Consider the following 26,489-nt stretch of genomic DNA (forward strand, 5'->3'; position numbering starts at 1 on the left):
GCTGGGGTCTTCTCGCACAACATCTTGCTGGATGATGGTATTGGAGAGCACCCCGCTGTGAGGCCACGAAAAAAAAAAAGGAATTTCCCCTCTCTGGATTCCAACGTAGATACGTTTCGCAGTTAACGTACAAACTGATGGACGGCTGGACACGCGAGACACCCAACCCTCGATTCCTTCCAGCATGCTGGATGAGATACGTGTAACAATCTACCCGAGTTTTCTCCTCCCCTCTCGCAGTTTGGTGGCCTTCCCCTTGAAACCACTTGATTCTTATACACACGCCAGTCAAATCAAACTTAGAGGCAGGTACGTGAAGTATACGATGGGGTCATGAATGTTGATAAATCCTTTGCTTTGAGATGTACAAAACGACATTAGTAGCTGCTAGTATGTGTTGTTTATTGTCTTTTTTTCGGAGAAGGAATGGGGTGATGGGAAAAGAAAATTATGATGATGTAGTTACTGATATGGTCGAAGACCTCAAGACCTCCCCCCCCCCTACCACACCTCCAAGTTAGTTGAGGTGCCGGTTGTCTTGGGCTCCAATCGTATATGACAAGTAGGCAGTTGAGACTGATATATAGATTCGGTACCGTTAGTTTCGATGATACACACGAGCCGCGGGTGGTAAACACTTTGGTTGCGGCGGGTGATTCTTGGGAAGTTCATTGTCCAATCGAATCGTCCGCGGACAACAAGTTCGGACCATCGAAGATCTTTCGGAAATCTTCGGATCTCAAGAGGATCTTTGGAAGGTCTTCGGGAGACAATTATTGGGTGGAGATTTGGTCGGAAGGGAGATTTTTAAGAATTTTGGTCAACGTCAAATTTAGAAGATCTTTCAGAAATATTTAGAAGAACTGTCGCAAGGTCTACGAAAGATCTCTCTGGTGATTCCAAAGTATTCTTTGGAAGACTGGAGAGAGTTTAAATGATCAAAAAAATATTAATGGTTTCAGCAATTTGATTTTCATAATACTGATTATGTATAACTTCTTTCGGATTTCACCCATGCAATTATTTGGTAAATTGGACGACTAAAAATATTGAAAAGCCGCGTATCCGGTCCGTAAAATACCGACTTGAGGGCAGAGCTACTTTAACGACAGCATCTCCAAAATCAAAATTAGCATACGTCGACGATTCTTGTGACAAAATTGAAAATCTGATTCCTGGTGCCGCCGAAAAATTCTTATTTTTTTTCTCACTATTTTGTTGACATCGGGGATTGATTGACCGTTATACCTACCCCTTATTCCCAACCCTCGTTGCACCGTGTATAAGGTCAGACTAGCTAGTCGATTCCCTTAATCTCAGAGGTGGGAGAACTGAATGTGAATGGGGATTGGTGAGAGTGGGGGAGGAAAGGACCAGTCAGTCCGGTTGTAATACCCTCCCTACTTAACCCCCCGCTCTGCAAATTTATAAAGCCCCCAATCCATTAATTCTCTTTTCGCATTTTCGACTTCCTATACTTGCCCCCCTCTTCGCATATGAGGCCATCAATATTCTACTGTTCAAGTTTCTGAACGATTTAAATATTCTGTTCAGGCGAATAATTCATCTAAATGACATCATTTAATCCATTCAAAAAAGTTTAATTATTCAACAATTTGCATAATTTGAATAAAAAAATTTAATATTTAATTCCATTCAATTCCTTCACTATAATAAAGTCAACATAAAGTTTTCTTCTTATGTTCTTTATAATTATTTAGCTGTGTTTGCCCTTTGCATTTGATTATTAAATATTCCTAGTGTTTCTATGCTCAGACCCATAAGACAATTGTTTTTTCTCAATGAATTGGGTTAACACTAGAAAGATGACCGCTAAAACTGGCGATTGTGTCACTCGGAAGCTTAATACTAATAATAAAGAGTCAGGTTAACTATGTACATTTATAGGAGGATTTGAAATATCTATCGATGACTTTTCAGCCATCGAGATTTTTTGCTGTCTTTTCTAGGCTGATCCACAGTGTCCCGTTCATGTAGAGAAATGTTGAAGATAATATTATCATCTAATATACAGTTTAGATTCGGAGGATATGTAAACGTTCGAGGATCTTGTCTGTTCGCTTGATAAATTATTGGGATATTATTACTATCTCGTATGTGATCGTGAACCTTATCCACTCGCCCACAGCCCCATTCTTGAAAATGAACTTCACCATTCGTTCATCACTAGTGTCCGCAATAGCTGATACCATTGAAATGAATCTTCAATCACTTAATAAGTATGATTTCCCCACTAATCATCACTCGCCCCCTTCTCACTAACTTCCCCTCATCTTTACCGATCTATTATAATTTTTTTATCGGTAAAATTTAGCGGAGTTCCTGACGTCGTGCCTGACCTGCGCCTGAGCGGGGCTGAATTAGACTGGCCCTATATTTATTTATATTGGACTTGAATGAACTTCGAAGCAACGAAACCAATGATTCAATTCGTCTGAATAATTTGCTCTACTGTAATATTTTTATGAAAAATTAAAAAAATACATCACCAGCCATATCCTGTACAAGAAGCGACATGGATCACGAATCGAATATGGTGTATTTAATGGAGATTATCGATGAACGCTGCGAGCGCGGTGGCGCTACAACAAAAAACGAGAATCGCGACGAATTCGGCAGAGGTTAGACCCGACATGGTGACGTAATTTCTAATCGGCTGGAGTTGGTCGCCCGGATACGTATGTCAGCCCAACTTACGGGGCGTCAATAAATCGACTTTGGCTTTCTACCAGTGTCGATACATGATTCCAGTAATTATATGGTGAGTTAATGTTGATGTTGGGCTGATCAAAGATACATATGAATTGCGGATGTCGTTCGCCAGAGAGATCCAAGTATCGGTGGATGTATAACTCAATGATTCCTCCAGATTTACGAGACACATTCCATTACATCCTGGATATTTAGCAAATAGTTTAATTGGGTAAATGTTCCTTTTCCTCAATGATAGTTTTACAAACCGTCATTAATATTCGTACCCTGAGAAGACACATATCTAGCAATTTAGTACATGTGTTTTTTTATGACAAAATCCATTTCATAGAATCTAATTTTCGATTGAGTCAAACGCTTCGAATTTGGTCTGGAAAAAAATCCTTGCAACAAAGCGGAAAAGTTGAAGTCACAGCGAACTTGGATTATGTAAAATCGGTTTTGGCGCACAAAATTTATTTACTAAATGTTTGATTTTTTTTCTTCGTGTAGATGTACCGGAAGAATGACCCCAATGAATTCATGATTTCGTTTCCGTTCTAGCTTACGATGATAACTGGACTGAATGAAAAATATTGATTCTTGTGCATTGGATTACATTTTGTTGATAACCTAATTAAGCTAATGTGAAGACGTGGAATTGATTTTTATCACGTAATAGTTTTTTTAGATGCATTATTATCATTACTTACAATTTTCGTTGAGGTTGGAGAGTATCATACACAGAATTTCGAGTGAAGTAATATTCCACACTATTCATAAATGAATTATTCATCACTCAATCGATTTCTAGTCGATAAAACTTTATTTATAATTACAGCAATACAGGAAATGCCTGACGGAATCGACTGGAATTGAGGAAAATCCTAACCAATAGAAATAAATGATTTCTATCGAGTAATAGAAAGACGAATAAAAAATTAATAATCCAAACAAGCATTAATTGTTGATGAACTTTGTAATGAAAGAATATTCACTTTGAAGTCAATAAAATTACAGATTTCATTTATCAAGTTATAACCAGGTAAATTCATTATTCTACGTGTAACGATAAGTTGAATAAAATTTATAAAGTAAATTCAACATATCAGTAAATTCCAAGATGAATTGGATTCTATGTAACTGATCAATTTAATTAGAATCTTCTTCACTGGGATTTTCCCTGATGTAATTAGATGGCCTTGACGATTCATTCGAATGAAATAGATGTACTAATGTGAACACTCAGAGAAAAATGTAGTAAAACGGATGGATTATTATTTTAATCAAACACTCAGTCTTTTGAATAGAGCCAACGGAATAACTCCTCGACGAGTCGAGAATAACCGAGCTTTTGATCTAGCAGTATGGGTGAAATCAATTATTTTCGTAAAACGATAAACAGTAAAAACAATCGATTTTCCGGAATTCGATAACTCGAGTATACCACATCTTCTCCTTTAGTCATACGGATGAGAAATGGAAAACAGACGCGTGGCAAACACTCTCAACCTTCGACTGGATATGACATGCATAAACGTCGATTATCCTCATAAGTCGATTAAAAAACAATCGATTGCCGAATCTTAATAATTTGAAAACACCACATCTTGTTCCTTAGAGTCCTTTTGTAAAAAGGACATACACCTCAAATCTCGAATCGAATCGAACATATTATTCGTGATTGGTAGATACATTCACAGCGGCAAAATTTGAATTTCACAAGTACACAAGTATCAAGTAAATCAAGTCAAAGGATGAGTTAATTAGTAGAAAATAAAAACTTAGTTAGAAAATGGAAATGAAACAAGTTACCCATCAAATGTAAATATCTGTATTTTATCGAAACTCCTGTATTTTCCAAGTCGTCTTACAGCTTCAAGCCATTTAAAATTTTGCATGTTGCCTACAAGTGGGAAATAGATCAGCTGTGAATATATCAGCAATTTTAAAAAATCCATGTTTACGAAATGATGACGTGTTCAACGTCATACGCCATTACTTCAGGATCATTTTCGTATAATTATTTTGAATTGAAATATTACATTGACTTTTTATATCCCTATAATTCAACTGCTCTCCTCATACAGTAGTTAAAATAAGGTGCGCTCACCTCAAATGTGACTTAAATAAAAAATATCACAACAATTAAGATTAACCAAATCGCGCGCGGTGGCGCGCGACTATGTCTCGTTTGGTTAAAATCAATGATTTTCATAAAGCGACAAAAAAACAATCGATTCTCGAAATGCGATGACTCGAGAATATCGCATCTTCTCCTTTAGTTGTTTGGACCAGTATAAGAAGGCGCGCATCGCGCACCGATCCCTCTAAAGGTTCAACCACATACGACGTTTATAAACATCGATTATTTTCATAAATCCATTAAAAAATAATCGAATCTCGAGTATGGAAATTCGATTATTCGAGAATACCGCACCTCCGCCCTTAGTCGTCTATGGATGGGAAATGGAAATCAGGCGCGTGGCGAACACTCTGAAGACCAGATCAGATATGATGCCCATAAACATCGATTATTTCGATAAATCCATAGGACAAAACGATTTATCGATCAATTTCGAAATTTCGATACGATGCGACAATTTAAAAAACATTTTCCTTTGACAATATGAAATTTCAAATTCTTAAGCTTGATTTCGAACGCCGATGAAGCTTCGACTCGGAAGGAAAAATACTAATCTCTTTCGTCTTACTCAGAAACGAAAACCCGGAAGAAATCTCATTCAGCCTCGGGGCTCCTTTTCTTCTAATCTCCTTCACATTCTTCATCCCCTTCATGGATCTTCAAATTTTTTTGCTGAATGAGACTTGCTCACATTTCTCAATATTTTCATGAGTGCTTAATGAGAAAAGCTTAATGAAAAAAAAGACAAGCAAGCATACAGAGGCATAGAATGAAGTGCAACGAGGTTGAAAGAGGTTACAAGGTTACGCGCGTCCAGAAGAAAGCCCGACGCGGGTCCGCCTGAGATTCCCACGGTTTCTGCTCGAGGCGAAGGTACATAAGAGACTATATGTTCATACGGGAGGGGGCAGAGGAACGAGAACGAGACCAAGGTGGCCTTTCGTACCCGCAGTAAACCCGGCCTGTGTAAAATACATCAGCGCCAGGAGAGAACTTTCGGAATAGAGACTCGCGAAAACGGAGTCCGCTTGTCTATAGGACCTGCGAATTAGGTTTGGCATGCTGCGTCCAAATGATCCTGAATAAGACATGAAAATCTCATATATCTTAAAACTCTTCCTATATTAGGCATGTTTTATTTTAGGGAAAAACAAACATACCAAGTTCGAACCTTTGGAAGAATTTGGCTAATTCAGGAAGACTTAAAAATATATAAAATCCGTCTTAAATGAGACACAACAAATTGGCTCTTGAATATAGTATCATGTTTTTTTATAATTAATTAGCTATTGGGTTTCAATGGATAATTTCGTGTACTGGCGTATGAGGCGCGCGTTTCGAACAGAAACTCATTTTTTTTTCTATTAAAAATTCGCATGGTTTGCAGTGATATACAATATATTATAGATCATTTTTGTCACTGTTACTACGTTCAGCCCGTGTCGAAAAGAGCCTTCTTGTTTACTAGTAAACGAAAAGGCCCTTTTCTCACTGAACGTAACATCACTAATAAAAAGTATGGTTCGGATACACGTGGGACGGGGGGTTTTAACACGTCTGATTGGCAGCCAACTTCACACTCGTTACCACCCCGTCGCAGTTGTATCGAAATATACTAATATAATATAGTTTGATAAGTGCAGATTATCTATGTGACACAAAATATTACATATTTTTTTAAGAGACGAGACATAGCCGCGCGCCACCGAGCGCGATTTGGTTAATCTTAATTGTTGTGATATTTTTTATTTAAGTCACATTTGTGGTGAGCGCACCTTATTTTAACTACTGTATGAGTAGAGCAGTTGAATTATATGGATATAAAAAGTCAATGTAATAGTTAACCTCAAAATAATTATACCAAAATGATCCTGAAGTAATCGCGTATGACGTTGAACACGTCATCATTTCGTAAACATGGATCTTTAAAAATTGCTGATATATTCACAGCTGATCTATTTCCCACTTGTAGGCAGCATGCAAAATTTTAAATGTCTTGAAGCTGTAAGACGACTTGGAAAATACAGGAGTTTCGATATGTTCGATTTGATTCGAGATTTGAGATGTATGTCCTTTTTACAAAAGGAAAAGGATAATTTTTTCCTATCATATAATTGAGTAGCCAAGTGATAAAACGAGATAAGTCAGTTTTGACTATTGACAGTAGTACCAGCAGAATAAGTCCTGGACGATACGAAATATCTGGGGCTTTTAAGGGATTGCGACATTGAACTGTATGCTTCATTCCATGATTCTGAGGGCTCTAGACAGAAACCTCATGATTCGATCACATATGGGGTTTCAAATTTATCGAATATTTCTTTGGATTCCCTAAATATTTCACATTACATTTAAATTGTTATTTGAATGCATCGCATTCTGTCAATCTGAAAACTTATTGTAGGCGACGTCAATACAATCGCATGCAATACCATCTTTTCAATGGAATAATTACTCATTTTCAGACGAATATGTCATTATCTACGATCTATAGGGAACCCACTGGTAAAATCAAGATTTAAAATTAACATTCTTTCCAGAATTTGGTAATTGCTTTGAGCGAGAACGCATTGGAGAACTCATTGGATTTGCATATTTCATTTAAGAGAAATTTTTGTTTCTAGGGAGTGGCGGAGGGTTACGGAGTCAACTCCTGAATCAAATGTCCGCACGGACACTGATAATTTTATTAAATTTATTTATTTATTAAATAAATCGATTTATTTTCAAGCGACTTTCTTTCTTCTAGCTGAAATCTATCATCACCGTCATTACTCCTGTTATTAACTGTTCGTTCCATGCAACCCTTCAATAAAATGTTTATGAAAAAAATTAAATTAAACATACTTTCATTTATTTGAAACATCAAACTTTATGCCCGATGGTTTGATGCAGTGAGTCAGTTTGTTGCTCACGTGTGAAAATTTCCGACTGCAATATCTGATCGGGTAGAATGGCGTGATCTAATCGTTTAAAGTCTTGATCGTCATCGCAGCATTCTCCGACTCCAGGTTCCAGACTCCAGTTGATGGGGAATAAGACCGAAAAAAAAGAATCTCATGGGAAGGAGCGATGGGAAAACGAGCTTCCACGGAAATCGATGAAAAATAAAAATTTTTAACATTCATCATAAAAATCGAGTGAACTGATGTAGCCATCAAAATCATCTTTCACCTTGGACTTAGTGGCATTGACCCTCACACGGTGGAAGGCACACCGTGTGAGGGCCTTATGACCAGATTCTCCACACTTGCTACACCTTCACAGGAACTGTCACTCTGTCGAGGCAATAATTTGGTCAGGATATTTTAATTGACCTTGGTTTGCATAGCAGTTCATTGCTATTAACGTGGCTTGCACTTAGACTTCCTTCTATTGCAAACTTCAAGCTTTACTTTTGATACCTAATCGAGTGGAAATTTAGTTTGCGATAAGAAGATCTGGGGTCTCTCACGATTAGTAACGCTTCAATAAAACTCAATCAATTAGTCACTGGGATAATTGGATCCAAACACCATCTCATCTGGTTAGGGTAATCCTATTGATATTGAGCTGAGTTCAGGTGGATAGTAATAGGATCATAATTTGACCGCGAACGGTTTAATAAGGGAAGGCTTTTTTCGGTACCTGATCAGTATTTTTCATTATTTATAGTGATAGAACCGATAATGGAGGTTTGATGACGACTCTAAATTTTATACAAAAGTGTTATTGGACAAAATATTAAAATATTGCTGTACAAAATATTACTAGAGCAAGTCGTGTGGGAAATATGATCATCAGATAAAAAATATTGCAATTATAGTGCAATATTGAATATATATACAGACATCAATAGGACAGGAAATTTTATATACCGTTTCACATCTTGTGACATCACAGGAAACTGTTGAATAGGATTTTGGATTAGGTACAGTACAAGTCAGGATTATTCTCGATACAATTTTACAAGAAAATTTTACGGAAAAAATGAATAGCCCAGACCGCGATTTCAACCCAGGACATTCCGATTATGCATCGCTTGCTCTCCCAACTGCTGTTATACTTTATTCAAGTACATTTTGTAGTTGATCCTAGCATATTCGATTTTCGATGACACGATTGAGAAAAAATAGATTTTTTACGGGTCTATTATTTACTGTAAATAGACTAAAAAGTTCGAAGACGTTCATCTTCAACACGTGTAGTCCATGTTCTAAAATCAATTGCAAGATCGATGTACTTGCGTCCCTGATGGCCAGAAGGACCCAACCTCTCATTACTTCGTACGCCCCTGACATTGTTTTGAACGCTTTCATTCCATAATAACATCCTTACTCTTCAATTTGTTTGATGAGTCCTGACTAATTTGATAAAATAGTTCATAAGAATTAGTAATTGATGGAGCAGAGTTATTTCAAAGATACCAAAGATAAAGTGAATCAACAACGAGTGAAGGAGCAAGCAGGACTACAAATCTACTGAATTGTTAAAATTATCACAGATGAAGCCATTTCTAAAAATCCTTCACCAGAAGTCTTTTTAATGGAATTTTATTCCAAAATTTTCCATCATCGATAAGACATTCACTGCACATATTAATGATGAATATTTTTCTGTTACTTATCCTATCCATAGTACACAATAAGATGGCGGGAGAATCAATTTCTTATAGATTGTACAATTTAAAATCGAATCTACTAACACCAAATACAATCATTATCGTAAAATTTCTCAGCATTTCTGGAAAAATTTCGCGGAAGATCGAGACAAATTCACATTTACGCAAATAAAAAAACCCCAATGCTGGCACTCAAATTTCATCCCAACCACGATTTTAATCACCGCCACAATTCGTCTCAGAAATTTATCTCCATATATTTCCATCGTCACTGCCCCTATACAGATAATAGCATCAATACTATCCCCTGTCATTTCATTAAATTGACTTTAAAATCCAGAATACGGTCATCAACATAGTGGGGTCATTTGTGAGGTTAAAAGAGCACGATATTAGCACGAGTCAAGTGTATATAAACTGTTTTCAATGTATTGGATGCATATTCAGAGGTGCAAGGTCCCGTAACCAGAATACATTTCTTCAGTACGTGCTTTGGGATCCCCCCTTTCCTTTAGCGTGGGCCTTTAAGATTTTTTTATTCTCTAAGCTCAAGGAGACATAAGGAATATAAAGAGAGAACAAGATAGAAACAGATAAGGCAAGATAATCACATTTTAAGCGTCGACCACCACTGTACAGATTCTCATATATGTATATCCATATCCTAGATAGAGAGCCCTCATGGTCTGGAGAAAGATGGAGTCATGGAACGCGCAATCAGAATGTGAAAGTTCGCACGTAAATGCGGCCAGCTGTTCACCACTGTGAGCAACTCAGATAGACCAAGGTTCGTAGCCAGCTGATGTGCCAATTATACAAACGAAAACTGTCTGAGAACAAATATCCATTTACTTGCACACTTCAATTGAAATTAAATCCGGTTTACCTACCATAAACTGTTGAGATAATCGTATTGAAAATTCTCCATATACGAAATATATGGTAATTATACAAATATAAGTTCCCGCCAAAAATTCAATATGTCACATGTAATTATTCGTAGCTCGAGATAAGTGGATTTATCTCTAGTCGAGTTTTTGATTTGATTGTTTTTTATTCGTCTAGTAAAGCACGATTAGTGCGCCAAATTCGTCGATCAGTCAAGGTTTCTACCCTAGTTGTTCTAAATTACCGACTCTGATTAAATTAATCCATTATGTGTAATAGAATTCATGGTATCCACATATACACGATGTCCCATAACTGCTCTAATTTTGACGGTGAAATGAGCGTGAAATTTCGGTCAAAAGTTGCTATTCCCATTTACTGTGGTGCGCACCCCTAGCAAGTTTTTCGAGTTTGAATTCGACAATCACAGGATTGCTCCACCCACTAGGCCCGGGGTTCTCAACCTAATCATTTTTTATTGAGAAAAATGGTGATTACGATTTTTCCGTTAAAGTGTCCTCCGCTGTAACTTTCGTATTAAGCATATAATTATTCTTATTTTTCTGATTATAAAAATTTTTTTTAGTTTTCAATCTTTTGTTACTGTTGAATCCTGGATTTTCTCAGACGACACTGTACTGTCTGTAGGTTTATCAAATCAATTATTTATTATCAATTAAACATGACTCAAAATTGAGCGCAAGCGGCTGCGGCGTTGATGTCTGTTTTGCCGTTCCTTTTCCACTAATCGATTATCGATTGTCAAATGATCGATTATGACTAGATACAATCGATTATCTCCGTGAAATCTGCCACGTTCGATTAGTGACTCGTGTCGCTTTTTATATCTGACGGACTAGTTCGATGGACGGCCGCTAGGCGGCGCCTATTTCGTGTGTCAACCGCTATGTTTCGATTATGTCTGCCATTTTCGATTAATCGACTTTAAATGTCATGTATCTTCTATCCTAGCACCACCGCGGCCGCGGTGTTCATGTTTGTTTTACCTGTGCTTTTCCAAAAATCGATTATCTATTGTGAAATGATCCATAATGACTACGACAGAATCGATTATCTCCATGAAATCCGCCATGTTCGATTAGCAATTTGCGGCACTTCCTTTATAGGATAAGGATGAATGTGACACTTGTCAATATATGTAAATTGTAATACGTGCAGAAAAATTTCCGTCTGTCGAAGATCGAAAGATCTTGAAAATTTCTGAAAAGAAATCTTCAGAAGATCCGTCTGAAGACCCTAAATATTCGTTCGACGATTTTCAGAAGACAATTTTTGTTTGCAGATATATTGGGAAGAATTTTTTAAGAATATTTTTCAAAGTCAAATTCCGAAAATCTTCAGAAAAAAATGTTGTCTTTCGAAAATCATCCAAATCATCTCCTTAAGTCCAGTTGTCTAACGCAGTGCGTAAGGCCGCTGTCTCACAGCGGATAGAGTCGAGGTTCGATTCCTGGTCGGATACAATGGAGATCTAACCATTTTTGAAGTCTTAATCCATCCCCACATAGTTATCATGACCCGAAGTGATGTAAAATAAGTATAAAGAATAAACCATCTCTTTAGATCACGAGGGAGATCTTGTGCATATCTTTCGATTATTCTTTCGACGAATTGTGGGGGGATCTTCTCCAAACAATTTTTCTGCGCCAAGATTCACTGCAAAACAGCCCTGAACTTCTAATTATAAAATTAAAGCTTCTAATTAAAAAAATTCCCAAGCTAATTATAAATAATATTTATACGCGCACGCTACATCCTCTTTCAATTTGTAATGACAAAAAGATACACCAAACAAAGCACTAAAGGAAAATTGAAGGCATATACATATCTCAGAGGGCCGACTCTTGGATAATGACTCCCTCAAATGCGGGTTGTCGAGGATGAAATTAGGGTTATTTACTGGGCATCTTCGAAGTGCCCTCTCTGAGTTCTAGACGAACCTTCACAGTTCCTTTTCTCATCCCACATACGTGTATCTCTATGCTAGGACTATCGCAGGTATTCATTCCTATTTCTCTTTTTATTCGGTCCTGAATTTTTCTTCAATCGTCAAAATGGTATTTTGTTTTAAGCGTTCGGCAAGGACATGAAATAGAATAGTAGAGACGCAGACACGTCTGGCGCAGATGATAAACTTCTTTGTATTTAATTAAAAAGATAAATTACAAATAATGCGTAATTAATTAATTTAAAGGAAGTGACGACACAAAGAGTAGAGTGTCAGACTGAGATGACAAGTACAGTAAGTTCGATTATCGACCGTTGATTTCCCCCTCTAGCGTCTCTAATTTTTCGATTTCACATAGTAAAACACATAAAACAAAACTCGTGTTATATACCCTGTACCACCCAAAAAGTCCTGGCTGGCTAAAATGACATTCAAATGTAGAAAAAATGGTCCTGATCATGATATCAAAAATGTGCATGCACACGTTCTGCAGAAATATCCTTAATTAATTAATAGCTAATAAAAAAATTGGCGGGAACGCCAATAACTCAAATTGAGCTAATTTGTCTGATCCTATCGAAAAGATAATAATATTCAGACGTCGGGTTGATCTGATTCTTCAAATTTCAAGTTCAAACGATGTTTCTCAGCCTACTGGGATTTTTTAATTATTTTTTTCACACTGTTGGGATCCAAATAATAAGCTGATCAGACAGCGCATGCGCGTATAGCCATGAGCAGCGCGCGCAACGGGAAGGTTGCGTATAGGTGATCAACTGATTATTAGGGTCCTTTTATTCCAAATCCTGTTAAAAATTGATGGCACAATAATAGTAAGCTCAGAAACATTACTTGGACTTGAAGTTTTCTGAATTATGCTAACCCAAACTCTGAGTATTTTGACCTTTTTCGTAGGCTTAAACAAATTAATCCACCGTAAGTCTTTGCGGGGTTTTGTCCCAATTTTTTCATTTGTTTTCAATCAATTGAGAATATTTCTGTTGCGCGTGTGTATGCACATTTACGATATAATGATCGTGGAACTTTTTTCGACACTTCGGTGTCATTTCAGTCTGCCAGACCTTCAGGTAATCAAAGTCCAATTCGACTGGCCTAATTGTTGATCGGGAGTGTCGCGAAAGAGACAGCTGCATCTGACCCAAAAGTTTTCCCTCAGATTGAGGGTTTTCACTGGCTCACGGCGAATATGGTATTGCAAGCGAGGGGAAGAGGGAGAAGGGGAATGAGAGGAAATTGAATTATACTCGATTTGAAGTAGGAGGAAGGTAGAGCAAAAGAGGAACCGTGAGGGTAAAAACGACCGTTACACGTACCCTCATTTCATTCATCACTGAATTATGCAATTACATCATCCATGAAGCATTTTAGAATAGTATGGCGCAAACATTTTTTTTTCCGAAAAAACTGCGTTTACTATTAGACGAATAATAGTACAGCCCGCCACTCGCTGAACGTAACATTACTAACAAAAAACATAGTTCAAATACACGTGTTACAAAGTGTTTGAACTCGTATGATTGGCAACCTCAGGTTCGTTAACATTTCGTCACACTTGTATCGAAATAAACAATTTTTTTTCTGACTCGTTTTAGTAAATTGTTGTCCACACGATTTCACACCGAGATCTTCTAGAATGCTTCAGAAAAAGCATCAAAAGATTCTCGGAAGAACTGCGTGATAATCCACAAAGATTCTTTGGAAGCGAGATCTTCCGAAGATCTTTCGGTCAGTCTTCTGTATATTTATGAAAGATCTTCGGCAGTCAAAAATTTTTCTGCGCGGAGAGCGACATCATATGCAATGGAAATTGTGAAGGAGAATGAACGATAATTTTGTTTTTATTAGTAGAAAATGAATAATAAGCGAGAAAAATTTATCATACATGGAAAAAACCTCTGAATATATTTAAAAAGCTATTCCTATTCTAATAACTTCAACACTTTTTTGGCACGCCGCACAATATCACTTCGATCTAATAAACTCGGCTATCAGTTTTCCCCCTCCACCTAGACTAGACGACCCGAAAACGCCCGATGACTTACGACGAAGGGATAGCCCGCCGGTTCATGAAAACTTACGTATCCTGGGCCGTAAAAATTACGCGTCAGTTCCGTAAGAAGTATTAAACTTCCTAAAATGACTTTTTTTGTGGTAGAAAATTCTGTGAAACTGTTACAAAATTTTTTCAGACTCATGAACTTGACTTACCCATCACTTGAATCTTAGTCACTTCCTTTGGATTATGAACAGGAATTATCTAAATAATATGAAAACGATTTTACTATGAAATTAAATCCTTGATTTATTGCACGTAGAAGGTATATCGTTTTCCTATGATGTCTCCAGAGCAACTGACTCCTAGTGACCAAAGTTTTCACACACTGGACCCGTTTCACAAAAGGCCCTTGTTTATCCATTTCTTTCTGTTCCTTCTCTGTTTCTGTTTATTAAAACTATTCTAAACATTTTGGTACTGCTCGGAGAAAAACCATCAAATACTGATATGGACTAAACACATCTATGGACAGACGGTTAATTGTTGTCCATACATACCAAGCAGTAAGTGACCTTGAGTTTCGCAGTTTGTACGTAATATTTCTCTCCGTGTAAGCAGATTAAAAATTTTTGTAATTAATCCCGGTTGAGGTTCGCACCTAGTGCTCTCATAATCTTAAAACTGTTTTCCATCCAGAACCGTTTTTCTATAAAGACATAAACTAGAAAGGTAATGATCTGTCTTCAATCTCCTACATTCTCGCAATATCTAATAAATTTCAAGAATTTTGGAAATCCATGAGGATCTTCCAAAATTCTTCAGAATAATTATCGAACCACTCGAAAATATTTCTTTAAACATCGTTCCATCATTCTCCTGAAGATTTCTACAAGATCTTCGAACTGCAGATATTCTCCACCGCATACCAAACAACAATTCTCAAATTGGGTCATCAAATCAGCCAAAAAATTACAAATAAAATTGTTTGGATATTGGATCATTGCGTTGCGTTGCGTTTACTTTTTCAAATGGCGGTTACAAAAGCGAATGGACATAGACAGCGACAGAATCACCCGAGAGTCTCCATAAACATAAACAATATTTTCAGAGAAAGAAAAATCAGAAGATTCTTTCATTAGTCGAGGAATTTTCCTTTGGTTTTTATAAGTAGCTTTTAATCTCCTAGAGAGAAGCGTAGAATACAGACGTCTCCTCCTCGTGCCATTTAAAATAAATAAAAGAAATAAAGTTTAATCGAGTGCGTTTAGTATTCATTTATATATCCCATTTCCAATAGTGAAATTAATAATTTTTGAAGAGATCGGTTGGTGCAAGTGCGTGCCGGGAGAGTATCACAACGGACTAATCTCAGGCGCATCCTGTCTGCGGAGAGCGGCCTGCATGGTTGCCTCTAGGCCAGGCCCGCGTGCACGGAAGGAAGGGGCCTCCAGGTAAGGTCATGCACCTCGCTGACCTCGGACCACCGACACTCGACTCCCCTCCCTCCCCCCTCAACCCCCACTACTCTCGCCACTCCTTATCGCCATTCGCCATCTAATGTAGCGCTTACCCTCTCAACCGCTTCTTCGTTCTTCCCTTCGACTTTTCTCTTCCTTCGTCTTTCCATGCATCTCGTCTGCTCATATGTGTAGGTTAATATCGAGGAATCCTTGGTAGATTCTTTGCAGGGGCACTTCCATGTGCCAAAAAAAGGAGAGAGCGAGGAAGAGAAAGAAAGAGAAAGAGAAATACCTGACTTGTGCGCGGACGCGAGTACGGACGCGCGCAAACGCCTCAAGTTGAGAAAGCCTGCGCTTGCCCGCCCACCCAATTCATCCACAGGCTTAGGAACTTTACAAACATTCAATAATTTTTATTCATTCCGCCCTTTGGTGACCACTCAAAAATTTATTATTTAGGGAAAATGTGAATCAAGTAATGGAGGCCGTTATTTAAAAACAGGAGACTGAGCGCGCCACTCCTTGCGCGCGCACATGAGGTATGAGTGGAGATGGGTCTAAGTCGTGACCAATGGACAGTGTGGAACGAGTGTGACAGATTTCAGGCTTCAAATACCGAGAGTTTTGATTCGATTCGATAAATGTTCACCCGTTTTTTAGAGTAGGACAGTAGAACGTTTTTCGTTATGGATTCATTTGCCTTAGACTAAAGCTTAGAGTTGTATTAGAATCATGAGTTACGTATGTACCATATAATATATAATATATAATAGATAACGCATAATTTATCTAGTTAAACAATTGTTCCATCAAATTGAACAATTGCTTACGCCTTATTACTATACGTACCTGTGCCACTCATGATTTCAATTTCTAGTGCAACAAAAAAATCGGGAATTATTTTATTGAAGCGTCAACTACTATTTTGTATGCTCATCTTGGATCATGTTCAATTAACCCAAGGTTGAAATTAACAATTGCCTCCAGCTAAGACTCACTATACTGAAATCACCGTGCCTTTTTTCTTCGGTTTTAGGAGTGGGGGACACGGTTACGAGTGGTAATTATGTGGAGTGGGTATCCAGGGTAGTAAAAACTTATTTTGACTTCATTATAAGCCTGTCAGTGAAGATCTACAACTGATCTAGAACTGACTGTCCGGAACTGGATGAAAATTGGTAATGTGCTGAGGCACAGGATTGGAATTCAATGTTATTGAAGGACTGCGAATGGATTTTGGTTATAGGTTGGGGTTCATTTGGTTCCTCTCAATGTTCAGTCGTTGATAGTCAACTAAAATACTATAAATATAGATACAATTTCGTTTGGAATAAATAAATCGTCCTATTAAAGTGGTAACCACTGACCTTGGGCCATGAATTGCCGACTATGAGCTGAGTATGGGCCGACTGTCGGTCAAAATTGAATTTCTTAATAATTAATCATGAAAGAGCCTAAAACTGAAACCTATATTGGTACAAACATAATCCTAAGAATATTTTCTTCTCGTAATATTGTAAATCAAGTCATTTGTAAATTGAAAAATTTTTCAAATTCACGTGAAGCTGTTCATTCTTCTATTAGAAACTCTTTATAATTTATGTAAAAGATGCATTTGAGCTGTCACTTCTCAAAACTTGAACGGTTAGGTTAATTCTCTGATGGAATGGAATGGAAAATCCTTTTCAATCTTCAATGAAGTCAAGTTTTTATGATGAATCATCATTCAATTTTCGAAAATAATTTACATGACATGTTTCCTTAATTTAAATTTTCAAGTCGGTAAAATTTACCAAGGAAAAGGGCCTGTTTTTTTTGGATGTTAATAATTTTCATTCAATAAAATTGGGTAAGTTATTTAAAAAAATTGACTGATGAAAATTTCCTGTAACGTATTCGGTCCTAAAAATTTTCATATTTTCAAGCAAAAATTTCTAGAGGAATTCCGAATAGTGTCCATCACAACATATTACCAAATCTCAACAATAGTTGAACTATTTGTATCGATGTAAAATTGATCTGGCCTATGCGGTGATGATGTGACTGATGGTAGAAAAAAAGATCAATCAAAAACAAAAATGACCAGGCGAGATTATTATCGCATGATGTGAGGAAGGAGGATATAGGGAAGAAGTTACACGAAAGAAAAAGGAACATGTGTGTAGAGAGAGAGAAAGAGAGTGAGAGAACTAGAGTCAAGTGAAGTGCGAGTGAATACACCTCAGTTATCCATATGTGTAGCGAGAAAAGAATGAAAGAGTAAAAGAGACAGAGATTGGGTGAGGAAGAGAGGCGTGAGAAAGTATCCACGGGCTGTTCCGCGGCACTGGGCCTTGCAATCCGCAATTAAATCTTTACCCAACTACTACCAGGCCCCATGAAACACGTTCGGCCTCTTCACCCCAGCCCCGTTCCACCGTCTACCCCCCATCGTTTTAGCTTGCCCGTAATTTCCTTGTGAATCTCCCCCGATCCTCCTCGAAGTCTCTCCCGGTGTATTTAAATTGAACATCCAAATACCGCTTATCAAGGCAATATTCTTGGAATGATGTAGATTACAAAATGGTTGAATATTTCAATGAATAAAAAATTATCAATGGAGAGCAGGAATTTCCGTTTTGAGGATTTGAGACACAGCACGCGCCTGCATTTGTCATTATCGACAGTCGTTTCATTGAAAATAGTAGAACAGGAGGTCCGATTGTTCAGGCTTGAGTGTTTAGGACACTCGGAACACGTTTAAGATAAGATTCCTCAGGAACGCGATAATTGACTATGAAGATCTGAAGACCTTGCAGAATTCTTCGGTTGAATCATCTAAAGTTCTCCGGATGATATGTCTGGTGATCAAAAAGGATTCTTTGGAAGAGCTTCGGAAGACAGTGTTCGGTTTAAAGATATCTCGGGCAGAAAAATTTGAGTCTGCCGATGATGTTTCAGAAATGTTTAGAAGATTTATCAGATGTGCAGGAGATCTCCTTGGAGATCCCAAAAGATTTATTGGAAGATCTTTGGAAGACAATTTTTGGTTGATGATGCAAAGTCAATTTCAGAACATATTGTGATGAAAATATTGTCTTTGGAACATCTTCGATGAGTATTCTGAACAATTGTGGAAGATCTTTGGAAGATAATGATTTCTCGACGCGGGATATGTTTGAAAGAGATTTGTAAAGAATATTGTTTGAAGTAAAATGTAGATTATGTTCTGAAAATATCAATTGGAATTCTTATTACGATTTCTGGAGGATCTTCAGCAGAAAACAAATTGTTCGGTAAAAGCTACAATTAAAACTATATGATTACGATTCAATGTTGACTTCAATATGTGACCCAAGCTTGATTAGTCCGCCGATTGTCCCACCAGTGGAATTTTGAATATCAGTTCAAGTTCTATCCAAGTTTGGACAATAAACTTTATTCAAGCGTGGACGCCAAACCGGATCCACGCATCGATGTTACGTTTACTCAAGCTTTGAACTTTGAGTTTGGTCCTAGTTAGTTATTTCTTTAATAACTGATTCATTCAATTTGATTCATTTACTAACGGTTCGTTCAATAAAAATCTCGCAACGAGGAGTGACTTATGCGACTAACCACCGGCACTGATTTTTCTATTTTCTCTCCTTTATTTGGTCATGGCGATGAAAAGTCATTTTTCGATGGACGATACCATGCCTATTAAGGGTGCTCCCCACCTTCCCCTTCAACGGTCGCGTTTTTTTTTCATTTTTACGAAAAATTTAAAATTTACCGCTAATTGAACGTGAAGAAACATAACATTTTTACGTTTTGTTATTGTTTAATGAGGTACTAAATTTACATAAAGATTGAAAATAAAACGAAAGAACAAAATAAAAAATAAAATAGTTCAATTTGAATTTCAAGGTGGCGTGAACATTTTCCTGCATTTTTTCTTAATTTTTAAAGAGAATCACAAAACTGTCGAAAAACCGCACAAAAATGATCGTACCGACACGCAAGTTTGTGAGTCTCACAATAATAAAATAACGCAAAAATGTTATGTTATTGGCGTTAGACTGATCGTTAATTTTGCTGAAAAATATAAAAGACGGGAATTCCGGCTAAAATGATGTCGAACATTCTTAATTAAATTAACGTTTCGATCATGACACTATCGACATTTTCTTGTACAACAAATTAGGCAAATCTCTAATTACATTAAATTTGAATGATAAAAACTACGATTATAATAAAAAAGGGTTCATTACAATGCATACCTTCCCGGCGCATGCCCATCTTCAAGCACTTCTTAAGTCTGCAGAATTGGCACTGGTTACGGTGGTGTTGATCAATTGGGCAGTTTCGATTCCCTCGACATGAGTACGTCAGGTTCCGCCTAACACTTCTTTTAAAGAAACTCTTGCATCCTGAAGAAAAAACATGGAAAAAAGCTTAGAAAAAAGAAAGAACATGGAGAAGCAAATGAAGAAAACTAATTATTTAATTGTAGATCAAAGACAGTACATTGGAGTCAAATTGTCTAACTTCTTGAAGGTCCAATTGAGGAAACTAGAAAAACATCCAAATGTAGACAACATCCTCCTCCATCATTCTATCACTAATGTGTCTGCATACGTTCAACAGAAGTATCCTTAATTAATTAATAACTGGTGAACAAAATTGACGTGAATGCCTGTAAACTAAACTGGGTTCATTTGTCCGATCCTATCGAAAACTAATAATATTCAGACGTCAGGCTGACTTGATTCTTGAAATTTCAAGTCCAAGTGATGTCTCTCAGCCTACTAGGATTTTTTCATCATTTTTTTAGCACTGTTTGGAACAACAGGATCTAAATAATCAGCTGATCGCACTGCGCATGCGTGTATATCCATGAACGGCGCGCGCAGAAGGGGAGTCGTTCATATGTGATCAGCTGATTGTTTGGTTCCTTTCGTTCCAAATTCTGTTAAAAAAGCTAATTGAAAAATAACAGTAAACTCAGAAATATTCCTTGGCCTTGAAATTTGAAGAATTAGCTCAGCCCAGACTCTGAGTATTTTTACTTTTTCTATCAGATTAAAAAAATTAACCCAATGTTTTTTCTTTACTTTCGCCCTAATGTTTTCATTAGTTTTCAGTTAAGTGAGGATATTTCCATTGCACGTATGTATGCACATTTTTGACATAATAATCGTGGGACTTTTCTCTATACTTCGGAGTAATTTCAGTCTCCCAGGACTTTCTCAGGTGATCAAGGTTCTATTTCACTGACCTCACAACCTACGAGCCCGCGTAGAAATATTTCTGTTTACCGAAGATCCTTTAAAGAATCTTCTGACGAAAATTACAATAAGACCATCTAAATTTTCCTAATCACTTCCGCAATCGATAAACGGACTTGAGTTCCGTAATGTTTACTGAATATTTCTCTTCCCACAATATGTGTATAAATAAAAAGCATTTTTTATAACTCATTGTACTACTACGATTTAAAATATTTCGCGGCAGCCAAGTCCAAGCGGCTTTGTTGTCACTTCTTGCGTGCTGAAGTCACTTGTCCCGCCCATTGCGAGAAAAAAATAACTGTCAATGATGACTTCTTGGAAACCAAGTGGTCAATCAATCCGATTTTTCTCGGTATATTGATTAGCACAATTGCTACGTCACGTATTTTTAAAAAAATATTCTTCTTCTCGTACACCCTTTCGGGTTTTTAGGGTTTATCCCTAACCCGTTCCAAATTAAACCCTTCCGTTAACGTTATAGTTCTTATGTTGTTATCCTTATGTGTGATCCCATCACACATAAAGTAATAAAACTATCGCTGTCTTGCGGGCTTTCCTCACTACTAACACAATGATTCCGGCCCCTCATTGCACCTCGTCAACCCTTCGAATTTTTAGATATTGGATTATGAATACGGATTGTCTCAATAATATAAAAACTATTTAACTATCAACTTTAATTATTTATTATCGCACGCAGAAGGTATATCTTTCTCGTATGATGTCTCCAGATCAACTGACTCTTAGTGACCAAAGATTTCACACTCTAGACCCATTTGACAAAAGGCCCTTGTTCATTCATTCCGTTCTGTTTTTTCTCTGGTTTTAATTATTAAAACCATTCTAAACATTTCACACATATAAAGCACTCTCAATATTAGACGCTCAATTTTTTTGTACAAAAATTTTTGTTAAATCCCGTATGTATTATATACTTGACCCTAACACATTCCACATCATTTTATTATCTTTTACGAACAGATCAAGTAACACATGAATGGCTATCATCGATATGTCGACTCAACCTCTTATTAATGACAGAGGAATTTCCACTGAAATATCACTAAAGGGGTTTACCATAAAGGATTTTTAGAAATGTCTCCGTGTGCTATAATTTTACTAATTCTGTAGAGTTGTTGTTTTTGTTTGTTCGCTCACTGTCGATTCACTTTACCTATGACATCTCTAAAATAACACTGCTCGACAATTACTAACTCACTACTATGGTCTATTTCACGAATTTCACTGATGCATTAAACAAAATAAAGACTAGCGATGTTATTGTGAAATGGAGGCATTCAAAACAATGTCAGTGGCGTACGATGCAATGAGGGGTTAGGATCTCTCTGGCTATCAGGGACGGAAATAGAATATGGCCATATTCAGCGCTCGTTTTTACAACATTGAGTACACATTTTGAAGATAGACGTTGTTGACGGATTTGAAACAAGAAAAAACTTACTGAATTCTGAAAATCAATGATTTGTTTTTATTTAATCTATTTACAGTAGATAACAAGCCAGTGGGGAAATCATGTTTCTCGGTATATTTTTTATTCGGAGAGAATAAAAAATATACTTGAATTACGTATAATAATATATACCTAGAAGAAGTCTCTTATTTTCCGTTTTTCAAGTATATTTCCAGTATATTTCTTTCCTTGATTGTAAGGTCTCATTCCATTATTCGGCTTGATGATGATAATTAAAATAAAGAATGTGAAATCACTTGAAATCCCGTGAAACCAACAATCATCGTGTCATGATATTTGTCGACAAGTCATCTATCAAATAAAAAACGAGTAAAAAAAATATTCTTCAGGCGCGAAAGATGAACCGAGGCCGCCGATCATCGATATCCCGTAATGGTCCCGGTTCCCTCCTTTGGCATTTTAACTTGAGAATGAGACAGATACACCAGAAACTTATATTCCCTCAGTGCTGGTCTGAATGGTCTGCCCCTCGTTGGTTTCGTACGTAGAATGTTTTGATATAGGCACCTACAATTGAGGGAGCCATACCGACATCACGCACGAATCTGGCACGCACATGAGATTGAAAATGAATTCCAGTATGTTGGAAGACTCTGCATGATGGCTGCAAACGACGTCGGAAGGAGAGTGGAGTGAGGAAGAGGGCAAATCCAGAGACTTAATATCTGAGGAGGATGGATTGCAGCTAAGTTGGCCGGGACTGCCCTGAGGAATTGCAACCCCGACGACTGCCAAGGCAGTTGATTACACGCACGTAATTCAATCCCACGCTGTTGTGGAAATGACCTGGCCCAATGGATTAAGGTTCTTGTCGTGTGGATTAAATTTTCAACATTTTATGATGAAATTTTTTTCACACATAGCTGTCATCATTGCTCTTAAAAAGTTCCCTAGAAAATTTTTGATTTTCTGTGCTAGTCATGGCAATTTCAACGTTTTAATTTTTTTAAAATCAACCACTCGACATTTTTTACCGAAAATAAAACTCAGGGTGGAACTAGTGGCAATACATTTAGCGAAAAAAAATAGAGCTGATGTACCGCCTCATACGGGAGAGTCAGCGAGTCGTACAGATTTCGACAAAAGTTTCGAGGTGATACAAGCGCGATATTCAGCGGATGACAAGTGTTCAGAGGGAAAAATTTTTGATAGGGGTGGTCTCACGACGCAGCCTTGAAGATTGGATCTTCAGGAGATTCAGCATCGTTTGTGGATATTAGACAATCATGTTCCGACACTAATAGTTGACTAGCGCAGAGGACAGACAAATTCATTTTTCCACGTGGAGTGGGAGAGATTATTTGAAAGATTTTCAGAAGACAATGCTTTCTTTTTCAACTGATGTTCTGAATTTCATTTTGAAATCTATTTATCGAAATGTCACCAGGAAAATCCTACGAATACCTTTCCATCATTCTTCTGAATGATTTCATGAGGATCTTCCACAGTTCAAACTTTTTCGGTAAATAGATCGAATAGTTCAAGAACATTTATCATCAATATGTTTACTTAATGTTTTAAAAACGACCGCAATATGGTTGTACTGTATTTCAGTCCCTGATGACCACAGAGATCCTAACCCCTCATTACATCGTACGCCCATAATATTGTTTTGAACGTGTCCATTCTATAGTAACATCATTACTCTTTAGTTTGTTTGATGGATCAGTGAATTTACGGAAAGAGTTCGTAATAATTAGTAATATAATAATTAGCAATTGACGGAGCCGAGCTAATTTAGAGATGCCAAAGGTAAAGTGTTTTAGCGACGAGTGAACACATAAAAATAAAAAGGACCACAAATCTACTGATTTGTTAAAACTATGACAAACAATGTAAACCTCTTTAGTGACATATTATTTTAAATTTTTCCGACATTTATAAGAAGTTGAGTGCACATATTGATGATAAACATTTTCCTGTTACTTGATCCATTCTTAGGAGATAATAAAATCTCGGAAAAATTAACTTCTTATCGCTTTTGTCACTGAAAATTGAATATACTTGAATCAAGTCTCAAATATACTCCGAATAATTATCTTCTATACTTCAATTCAAGTATTTTTTGCTTTCCGTGTACCAAAAAACCTAGAAACATTTTCTTCCCATTTTTCAGATTTTTTAGCAATTTTTTGCGATCTCCCCATTGTTACAAATATCTTGGGGTTTAAAATGCATAAGTATTGGAATATGGGTGTAAATGATCAAATTATTTGAGACACAGTGAAAATACTTTTTAGAATATTCTTTATTAGCACGAGGAAGGCACGTCTTAACTAGAGGACCGTTGTCCAGACACTGAAAACTATATCAAAAGGAAAACGCTCTCAGGGAAAAGAAAAACAGTTTTATGACTCAAATGAACACACTCCGTTGTTGAAATTTCAGCATATGTTTAGGATTAAACCGTCTCGAAAGCGGAGTACAACCGATCGTAAATTAGTCCCTTAGTAGAGCTGTTTCCCAGAGAAATAAAAGAGGTGTCGAGTGATTTTTGTAGGACAATGAAAGAACTGTCCACAAATATTCCAACAATAAGTTTAAACAATACTTTCTGAAACTAGTTCGAAGTAGAGATTTTCCAAATTTGAGATATGTTTCAAGATACTCCCTCGTGCTGCAATATCATCAACATTTTTTAAAATTTGAAGCAAGTGCACACCATTGCCGCTTCGGTCAGTAGTCTTTCCGGCTCGGCCGTGCAAAATTAACGACATTGTTGCAATTAATTAGCGCATCGGCGTACTCCGCAGAATACATTAAAGGATAGTCGTGTTAGAACCTCCGAAGGGAAAAATGAGCAACTCGAAGTATATCAGAAAGGTTCGTTAGCGGGATAATTGGTCACAGAGGATGCGCATACAGCGGTGCAACGCTTGAGCTGCATCACAATCGTTCTACAACTTCAACGCAGACATTACGGAATCGCTCTTGTTCCTCCCATTTTTCCTTGGGTGTTTTGAAAAATCGAAACTCAATGGCAAGTAATTTATATTCAAATCACCAGGGCAACTCAAAGACTAGGCAACTGATGTCTGTATGATTTTATCACCAACATTAGGATATATCTGAAGCCAGTCATTCCGAAGAGATAACCCCTATAGGTCCAAGTCTAGATATTGTTCATCATAGAAACCCCGACAAAAAAACTTCATCCAAAGAACTTTCCAGTCCAAAAAAAAAGCAAAAAAAAAATCCATAAGAAAAAATAAGCGTAAACAACTTGGCTGCTAATCTACTTAATTATCTTATCAAACAAAAAAAACCTTCCTCAAAATTATCATATTACAAATAATGTGCATCATCGCAATAATTTATCCCTCAAGACTATAGTAAAACAATATATTATTACTGTGATTTATATTATTATTGTATATATATATCAGAATTTATGTAAATTATGAGAGATTTTTCGCAGGTGGCTTTTGATTAGATTAGATTAAAGATATAAAAAATCCGGGACCAAATCAGAGAGTTCGAGGTCATGGAATGCCCCACATGCACTGCTATAACTCCCCATCAGCCTTTTCGCGGAAAATAAATTTGATTGAAAAACTATTAGTCTTTTGTGGAGTAATTTTCAAAGAAAACGGTTTCTTTTTAAGTTTAAATTGAGAAATTCGCGAAAACCCAGGTTTTTCGAGTAGAATTTTTTATAAATATTTTCCATGTGAAAACAAAATTGAAAATTAAAAAAAAAACAGATGTTTTGAGGAAGTTTTTTTGACGTAAAATATTGAGATGTACCCCGACCCCTTTAGACAGACGCCTTATATACGAGTCATTTAGTGCCATAACATACGGTTAGCCTTTTTTTCATTTCACAGGTAGTTTTAAACTTTTTTTTAAAGACAAAATATCAATACCGAGGGGAGCAGGGGTGTTGGGGACAAGTATTTCATGTTTCCTTCCCCCCTTTCTTGTGTCTCTCTGTTCGTTAAAATAAATTTTGA

The 26,489-nt window shown here is 36.9% G+C and overlaps 1 protein-coding gene across 2 annotated transcripts in view; it reads right to left on the reverse strand.

The window, feature by feature from the left end:
• LOC135164715 (COUP transcription factor 2) overlaps nucleotides 1-26,489 on the reverse strand; it is an 84,755-nt gene that overhangs the window by 36,198 nt on the left and 22,068 nt on the right. Inside the window, exon 2 of one of the 2 annotated variants that reach the window (XM_064125335.1) lies at nucleotides 20,025-20,183. In XM_064125335.1, coding sequence (XP_063981405.1) covers nucleotides 20,025-20,183 — 159 coding nt within the window. The remainder of the gene's footprint in view (nucleotides 1-20,024; nucleotides 20,184-26,489) is intronic. The other variant, XM_064125336.1, reaches the window with a different exon arrangement.

Source organism: Diachasmimorpha longicaudata, chromosome 7 (genome assembly GCF_034640455.1).
Source record: "Diachasmimorpha longicaudata isolate KC_UGA_2023 chromosome 7, iyDiaLong2, whole genome shotgun sequence".
In the NCBI taxonomy this organism is placed as follows: domain Eukaryota; kingdom Metazoa; phylum Arthropoda; class Insecta; order Hymenoptera; family Braconidae; genus Diachasmimorpha; species Diachasmimorpha longicaudata.